General features: G+C 51.7%; 1 protein-coding gene across 1 annotated transcript; it reads right to left on the minus strand.

Annotated features, from left to right (window-relative positions):
• Positions 1-191: 191 nt before the first annotated feature.
• Positions 192-5797, minus strand: LOC34621438 (fidgetin-like protein 1). Its single transcript, XM_026335009.1, has 12 exons — positions 5607-5797; positions 5284-5383; positions 4362-4412; positions 4154-4223; positions 3892-3962; positions 3705-3755; positions 3393-3467; positions 2463-2536; positions 2304-2352; positions 1690-1759; positions 1195-1310; positions 192-380 (listed from the first exon to the last, which is right to left on the minus strand). Exons 1-12 carry the CDS (start codon positions 5795-5797, stop codon positions 192-194), a joined length of 1107 nt encoding a protein of 368 aa, XP_026190794.1.
• Between the last annotated feature and the right edge of the window lie 3340 nt (positions 5798-9137).

Here is a 9137-nt window from a genome sequence, read left to right on the forward strand (position 1 = left end):
CTGTTGTAGCAAAGGCAACAGCAGTAGGTGCTGTTGTAGCAAAGGCAACAGCAGCAGTTGCTGTTGTAGCAAAGGCAACAGCAGCAGCAGCAGTTGTTGTAGCAACGGCAGGTGACAACATGTGCGTTTTTGCGCTTGTCTCCGGGGGGCGAGGACGAGGTCAAGTCTGCGAAAAACACGCTACCTTCTGCTCAAAGCGTTGGATTGTTGCGACTTTTTGCTTTTTCCTCCTGCGTGCCGCCTTTGTCCCTTTCGCAGTGAGCCGCTGAGGCTTCTGCGTTCGCTGTATCTCTGCCTCTTCTTGAATGCGTTTTGTCACGGCGCTCGTATGCGTCGTATACGTCTCGTTTTGCAGCAGTGCCTTTCGCCCTTTGTCTAGGCTGTTTTCTCGTGAGTCTTCAGGGTGGGAAGCTCTGGTTGCGTCTGCCTTGTTTGGCGTCGAATTCTTTTAGTGCAGCGCGCGTTTTTTTTCCAGCCTTGTTGAGTGAGAGGCCAAGAGACTAGAGGCAGGAGGGAGTGAAGGGTGGGGAGGTGCAAAGAGGCTGTGCAGCGAGAGCAGTACGTGCAGCGCTCAGTTGCCCGTAGAAGTGCGCCGTAATGTTTTAGATCAACAAGAAGAAGCACCGGAAAGAGTACACGAGTACTCCACACCACTCTGAGGGTGTGGAGGGCTGCTGCCTGCTGTGGCTTTAGAGGAGTATGAACAGCACACGGAGCAGGAAGCAGCCGCCTGGCACTTGAGACAAATAACCTATTTAGATAGAAAACTAAGTGCCCCCCTCCTCCCCCTACCCCGCGTTTGCCCCCTTCAGAAGAGAGCAAAGGCGAACGGCAGAGCCGAAAGGCAGCGTGACGCCTAGAGAGCACCGTGAGCTTCCATCCACTTGGCGAGTTGCGCATCTGTACAGGAGGCAGAAGGCCGAACCTTGAGCAGAAACGCAACCTCGCAGATGAACTTCCACAGCTGCAGCACATCCTTCAAAAAGTGGGGTGGGGAGATGGAGGAAGGGAAGGGGAAAAGATGCAAGTTTTCAAGTAAGGTGTGAGAAGGACGCGCGGGGAGCGCTGCAGCCTTCGAAAGCCGCTTGAAAAAAACGCACGCATACACTGAATCGCATGCGAAGCGTGTAGCAGCCTTCCAGCTAGTGGGAGAGGAGCTTTAAAAAGCAGAAACAAGCACCTCGCAGCACTCACATGCTTCAACGCCTCGAGAAAATCCGCATGCGAGATCGGCCTAAAGGCGTTCCTGCTGGGAATTTTGTCGATGCCTCCAAATTGCTGAATAGCTTCGTCATAGCCCCTGTCTGCCGCTGCAGCAACAAGACATGAGGGAGACGGACTCTAGGAACGCAGGCTTGTCAGCAATGCGTTTTTTAAGGTATTCAGCAGGGGATGGCGTTAACACGGACTGCACGAGGCTTGAATTCAATTGCCCAAATACAAAACGCGATCAGCCTCTTTCTCCGCTAGTGCCTGCTGAATGTGCCCCCTCGCGGGTGTTGCAGGCGGACGGGAAGACAGCGGAAAAGCAGAGGGCATACGCATATACATATTCATGCGTCAAAATATGTATATCTGTGTATATCTAATATATCTATATTTATATACATATATATTCATGCATTGTGTGTGCATGAATGTGCGGCCAGCGTTGCAGAAACAGGCGCAGTGGCAGAAGTTTCTATTTACCGGATGCACACAGCGCCCTGATATCTGCTCCACTCCAGTTGGACAGCTTCTCGGATAAACTCTCAAGCTCCTAAAGAAAAAAAGCAAGTGGCAGCGAAAGAAGCAGGAAGAAAAGGCTATTTAGGGCTGAGATAGAGCCGCGTGGAGGGAGACGTGGAAGAAGGAAAGCGAGGGTGCCATGGCTAGCCGAGCGAGCGTCGACGCAGCAGCAGAACCCGCCAACAGAAAGGCTACTCCTCACACGCAGACAGGTTTACACACACACACATAGATGCATACACAGACTTGCACACACAGACACATATACATACAGATTCAAATACACACAGACTTGCACACACACAGCCGCGCAGACACATACACAGACTTGCACACACAGACACATATGCATACAGATTCAGATACACACAGACTTGCACACACACACACATACAGAGACATGCGCGCGAGACAGAAGAAAAAAAGCACATGGACTACCACAGATGCGTGCCTTCCGTTATCCTTTCCACCCATGCAATACGCGGGGAAAATCCGTTAGGTCGAGCTGCTCAAGTGAGGACCTCTAAAGAGGCTGATAAAAGCACAGAGAGAAAGACACAGGCAGCATGACGTACCTCGGGAAGGAGGCGGCAGCCGCCGGGTGTCTGCGAATCCAGCACCTGCCTGAGTACACCGCAAAAATAGCTCTGCATGCAGCCCCAAAGCTGGAAACGAAAAAGAATTCATTACCCCAAGGGATGTGTGTGCGCCTCATAGGCAACATCTATCCGAACCTGATGATGGCTGCACGCGTCTCGACGTCAGGAAGAGGCACTAAGACGCGGCGGGTTAAACGCCGCACTGCTGCCTAAGTGTACAGACACATGCATACAACGCACAGACAGACTTGCATACATACACAATCACATTCCCACACATCTGCAGACATACGCATATACATACAGGTACACATAAACAAAAACTCACATACATACATAAACACATTCCCACACATCCACAGACACAGATATATACATACAGGTAGACATAAAGAAACTCACATACATACACAAACTCATTCACACACATCCACAGACACAGATATATACATACAAGTAGACATAAACAAACTCACATACATACACAAACACATTCACACACATCTGCAGACATACGTACATACATACACGTACACATAAACAAACTCACATACAAACATAAACACATTCCCACACATCTACAGACACACACATATATACACACACACACAGACAGACTTGCATACATACACAAACACCTTCCCACACATCTTCAGACATACATATATACACACACACACAGAGACAGACTCACATACAAACACAAACACCTTCCCACACATCTACAGACACACATATATACATACAGGTGCACATAAACAAACTCACATACATACACAAACACATTCCCACACATCTACAGACACACATATATACACACCATTCATTCATGGATGCATACAGATACGCATGCATGCATGCACACACACCCAAAGGCCGCCCCAAGGTGCACATTGACTTGAAACGTCATAACGTGTTGCATGCGCTTAGCAGCCATTTGCCATTTACAGAATTATCGGCGGCAGCACGCTGCTAAGAGAGTGCGGGGATTGGTGGGGGGAATGAAGCGTATTCTCCAAACATCGAGCCAATACAGCAGGCCGCATTGTATAGAGCCTGTTATACCTCGTCTAGCATGTCTGGACGGTTCGTTGCTCCCACAACAATAATGGTGCTTGTGCTGCTGCTGCTTAAGCCATCCTGTGCAGCAAACAAAACACAGTCTCCCGAGGAAGTTTGCAGGTGTCGCAGCAGCAGCCCAAGCTCAGCAGCAGCAGCAGGAAAGACTGCGGATGGTTTGCAGCCACAGCCAGCCATGGACGCAGCCATGACGGCATAAAATGACAGCAGCGCTTCAAAGCAGCAAGAAGAAGGCACCAGCAGCAGCCGCAAAAACACCGGAGATGAGATGCAGAATGGTCGTAGGAGCGCCCCTACCATCATCTGGAGCAGCTGATTCTTCATGCGAATGGACGTGTCATCCTCTCGCTACACCCCATAAAGCGCAAACGCCTCAAGGGACCATGAAGTGCGTGTCTAGCGCGGGAAGTTTGATGCGTGCTCTTGATCTCTTGGAGTTGGAAGCAGCTGAGAAGCTGCACCTGTCGGTAGAAGTGGCGCTTACCTCACGCCGTTTTCCAAGCAAGGAATCGATTTCGTCAATGAAGATCAATGAAGGGCTTTCCAACTCCGCCACTGAATACAACACCACGCCCATGAGAGGAGGCCTTCGAGTGTGCGCTCTCGTGCGCAAAGGCTCAACGTGTAGGAGGGTGAGTTAGGCGTTTTCGGCAATTCTTCAAAGTCTTTAGACACCCAAGAGGGCCGTGTGCAACGCTTCCAGACAAAAACCTCTGCTAAGTGTCTACGGCTCAGGATTAACACGCCTTTAAAAAGAGCTTTGATGAGCTTCTCAGTCTCCCCATGAAACTTGCTGATGACGGAAGACGGCGTCACCTGCGATTTCACACTGCCGCTGCTGAACACAGGAAGCTCTCTAAAAGCCAGCACCAGCATCTATTGACTGCGGAAGAAAAAAATGGGTAGGGAGAAGCGGAGGGAGGGGCGGGGAGGGTTCCAAGACAGCGCACTTGCCTCAAAAAAGCAAGCACCACTCTCTGCCGCCATCCATTTCGCCAGGGTCGTCTGTAGAGACACCCCAGGCCGCAAAAATGACTCCACACACGTATCAAAAAATAGCTACACTTGATTCCTAATTGCACGCCACCAGCCCACCCCCGTCTCAAGCTCAATCTGCAGTACAAACACTCCCGCCTTTCCCCCTGTCATCCTCCCCTCACTTAAAAAAAACTCTCTCATTCTCTCCTCTCTCATTCTCTCCCTTTCAATTCAGGCCGTTCATCCGAGGTGACAAGGACGCGCGCGCGTGCGCGCCAGATAAAACAGTGGAACGTGTGACTCTATTGAAATAGTCTGCCTTATGCCACTTTTCTACTAAAAGACTCCTTGAACCTTTTCGACGCGCCTCAATGGGGACGCTGCTATGGATGAGGCAAAAAACAAGCCAACCGTGTCGCCACGAAATCACAACGAGAGAGAGAGAGGCCAGAGAAAGGTTTCGAACAGCGAGCAGTATATATATATATATATATGTACATATATAGCGAGGGAGATACATACATATATATGCATACATATATACAGCAAGGAAGATATATACATATATACAGCGAGGGATATATATATATATATATGTATATAGCGAGGGAGATACATACATATATACATGTATATAGCGAGGGAGATATATACATATATATATATATATAGCGAGGGAGATAAATACATATATACAGCGAGGGAGAGATAATATGTATACATATACACGTATATAGCGAGGGAGATATATACAAATATATAGCGAGGGAGATATATACATATATATAGCGAACGAGATATATACATATATATAGCGAACGAGATATATATATATATACAGCTAGCGATGCCTCCGCAAGCATTTCTCTCTGCGAGAATATTGCTTGTGCATGCATACCTTGCCTGTGCCAGGCGGCCCGAAGAGGAGAATGCCACGTGGCGCGCGATGGAGTCCGACGTGCAAGTCGGGGCGCAGAACAGGATTTATGATTTTGTCTCTGTGGTCACCGCAGACAGCAAATTTGCATGATGCGCGTAATCAAATGCAGCGGCAGCGGCCGTACATAGAGCAAAAAGACGAGGGCACGGCATGTGTCGAATTCCCCAAGGCGAGGCCTGCCGCCGTCGTCCAATCGGATTCTGCATGCACTGAGAACCGCTCCAAGCAGCTCCAGGCTTGGCTCCTGGGAGTGCAACTTGCAAAGCGCGGTGCAAAGGCACCTCAACAGCTTCTTGATCGCGTCCAAGCCGGCAATGTCGTAGGCGCGTGTCTGCAGCAGAGCAGCAAAGTACCGCCAAGAGCGCAGAGGCAAGGAAGGCATGGCTCGATAACCGACGGGAAGACAGGCAAAGGTGCTTTGAGAGGCGATCGGCGCCGAACCGCCTGGACCTGAAATACCCAGCCCAGCCATCATCAACACGCCTGTCGGCGTGACTCTAATGAAAAAAATCTGGTCGCTCAACAAGATTCTAATCATAAACTCCGGTCTCACAACATGATTCTAATTTTAAAAATCTGGTTGCGCAGCATGACTCTAATGAAAACAATCTGGCTGCGCAGCAAGACTCTAATCATAAACTCCGGCCTCTCAGCATGACTCTAATAAAATCTGGTTGCACAGTAAGATTCTAATCATAAACTCCGGTCTCTCAGCATGACTTTAACGAAAAAAATCTGGTTGCGCAGCAATACTCTGATAATACACTCCTGTCTCTCAGCATGACTCTAATCACAAACTCCGGTCTCACAGCATGACTCTTATGAAAACAATTCTGGTTGCACAGCAAGATTCTAATCATAATCTCTGGTTGCACAGCAAAACTCTAACCATGAACTCCGGTCTCTCAGCATGACTCTTATGAAAAAAATCTGGTTGCACAGCAAGATTCTAATCATAATCTCTGGTTGCGCAGCAAGATTCTAATCATAAACTCCGGTCTCCCAGCATGACTCTGATAATAAACTCCTGCCTCTCAGCATGGCTCTAATCATGAACACCGGTCTGTCAGCGCCTCTACAACAGAGCTCCAGAAAGAGCGGAAAGAAAGGCCGCTGCTTGCAATTTTCACAGGCAGCGGCAGCGGCGTCCGTGGCGCCAAGACGGCGTTTATCCGCCAAGCGACAGCAACATCGACCTAAGCGGCAGCAGCAGCAGCAGCTTTATCGAGCGGCGCACCTGATTTTGTGGGTCAACAACGACCTTCATGCTCAACACCCAGCGTAGGATTTCCGGCTGAACATCGCCTCCGAGCAACGACTGATGGCATGCAAACAAAATCCACCGACACAAGGGTCAGACACCAGCGTGCTCCAGCCAGTTCAACTTTTTCCCGCCTCCCACTGCGGAAGATGAATTTCGAGAAAAAGAGACAAAACAGGGACGGCCCCAGAGAAACACGGCAGGACGCAGGCCTCATGACATACGGCATACGCCTCCACAGGATCTTCCTCCGCGGTGTCTGTACACTTCATCGCGCCTTTCTGGTGCTGCTGCAAAAAGCGGAAACAGCCCACAGCGCAGCCGTGCCAGCAGCAGCAAGACGGGCTCAAAAACAAATTTGAAGAGAGCAACGGAGCGAGAGCCTGTACGGCGCCGCTTCGGTGCATGCCTTCCAGGAGCAACACCCTCCAGAAGCCTAGGCCCTTACCTGCATGTGCCCATGTGTCTTGTGCTCCAGAGAGCGAACTGCCTCTGCAGCCTCCGGAATTCCCTCGAGGCGTCGCCGCTTCAGCTCGTGCATTGCAGTACCGAAGCCTGACGAATCGCACACCAACACGGCCCCCTTCCCCCGCACGTTCGCGTGCAGGCAGAGCTGGAGCGTGAGAAGGGCTTTTGCTGGAGGGAGGCGCTCCAGAAGGAAGGAGGGTGCTTGCCTGCGGCTGCAGCTGCAGCCCGTTCCTGTTTTGAGGGGCCTAGCTGCTTGTGGTCGTGGGGGTGATCATCCATGGAGCGAGGAGGACGATGGACTTGCGCGTGAGCTGCAGCAGAGGAAACAGCTCCGGCGGGTACTTCTTGGCGAGGATGCTGCGACTGTTGAGGCTGCTTAGTCAGGCAGCGCGTACAGCGCATGCGTGCTGTTGTTTCTTCTTCCAGCTGGGGGGCGGCAGACGCAAACAGCCAGCGCGCCAAGGCCTCCCCAGTCTCTTTGAGAGGCGTTTCCTGCAGAGAAGGCGGCGCCTGCGGAGGTTCCGGCGGCTTTTGCAAGAGTTGCAGCTGCTGATGCAGACGAGGATGGCGGTGCTGCTGCTGCTGCTGTACGTCTCGCCGGCTGCTAGCGGCATCGGCGAGCAGTGTCAGAAGCACGTGAAGGCCCTTAGCCCCTGAATCGACGGCGTGAGCCCCTCCTGCCGTGCCTGCTGCAGTCGCGGCAGCAGCTGAGAGCACACATGCAGCTGCATGCCATTTATCTGCAGCTGTCTGGTGCTGCTGCGCGAGCAGCTGTTGCTGTGGTAGCGGCGCTCGGCAAGCAGAGGCGCCAGCAGCTGGGGGGCCATTCCGAAGCTCCTGCTGCCATTGGACTGCAGCTGCCGATGCAAACCACCTGAACGCGATGGAGGGCTGCGAAACAAAGCAGACAGGGAAACAACAGATGACGTGAGTGCTCGGCTACTGCAGTTGGGGAACGAGCGGCTGAAGTGCGCCTTCCAGGCCGTACTTGCAGCATGCTTCGCGCGAAGCTACTTTTGTTGATCAGCATCGGATGCCCTAAACCCTGCGCCCTTTACACCGCCGGCTGCTCGAAACACTCACAGAGAGGAACGGCTTAACGTCCCCCAGCGTCATGTCCAGCTTTCCTAGTGTCTCGACTTCGCATGAAGCGCAGAAAGTGCGCATGAAAGAGATTTTGGCGATTGGACTGGTAAGGATCTAGGCCTGAAAGTCTCGCCACGTGCAGTGCCAACACGAACCCCCCTAAGCGACCCTGAAGAAGGCTGGTCTGGAGACTCTCCGACCACTCCAATCCTTACACCCTTCCCCGTCATCATAGCTTCTCCTCACTAGCCTAAATAAATACAAATCACTAACGCGGAACTCCGAGAAACGCCTCGGAGCCGGGGGGGGTGTTAGAGGCCAGGGGCCCATCGGGTGGCTCGGATGCTGCTAGCGAGGTGCCGTCTGGTCACCCCGAAGAAGCCTCTTGCTCTCGCACTTTCTCATGATTGAATCTGTGAAACAAGGTGCCCTTTCAGCAACCCGCAGCAAATTTATACCTAAACACCACAAAAAAGGCTGAAGGAAGGCTTTTTCGTCCCTTTCCCTTGCTGTGCTGTGGGGGGGTAACGGCCGCAGGAAGTCTACAGAAGGTGCGCTGCATGTTCTGTGGTCTGCTTGCCTAACAGCCGCTACGGATACAGCTCGTCCCCTTTCAGACGCATTTTCTGTACGACGGAGAAACTGACGGCAGCCAACATCCGCCAGGGTAGCCCTTTGGCGCCTTCCTGCATATCGGACCGAGGCGAACTCCAACAGATTGTGTTCTGATCCAACAGCTGAAACTGCAGACTTCGGTGCGTGTTCTGTCAAGTGTTCGCCAGATAAATCAGCCATCTCGCTAAATTTTAGCCTGCTGCTTCTTTTGCCTGAGCATCCCCGATTTCTGTGCATGATTCTAGGGAGACGATGCTGCCAGCGTGAACGAAGAAGGCTTGCAGTTTGCGCTTTAGGGCTCTGGTTTGGCATACAGGAGGAATGTCTCTTCGCGTAGGCCCCGAAGCCGAGCACCGCGAGGCCTCGAACTCGTGTGAGAAAA

Source organism: Cyclospora cayetanensis, unplaced genomic scaffold, assembly GCF_002999335.1.
Source record: "Cyclospora cayetanensis isolate NF1_C8 unplaced genomic scaffold, CcayRef3 CcayRef3_contig_56, whole genome shotgun sequence".
Lineage (NCBI taxonomy): Eukaryota > Apicomplexa > Conoidasida > Eucoccidiorida > Eimeriidae > Cyclospora > Cyclospora cayetanensis.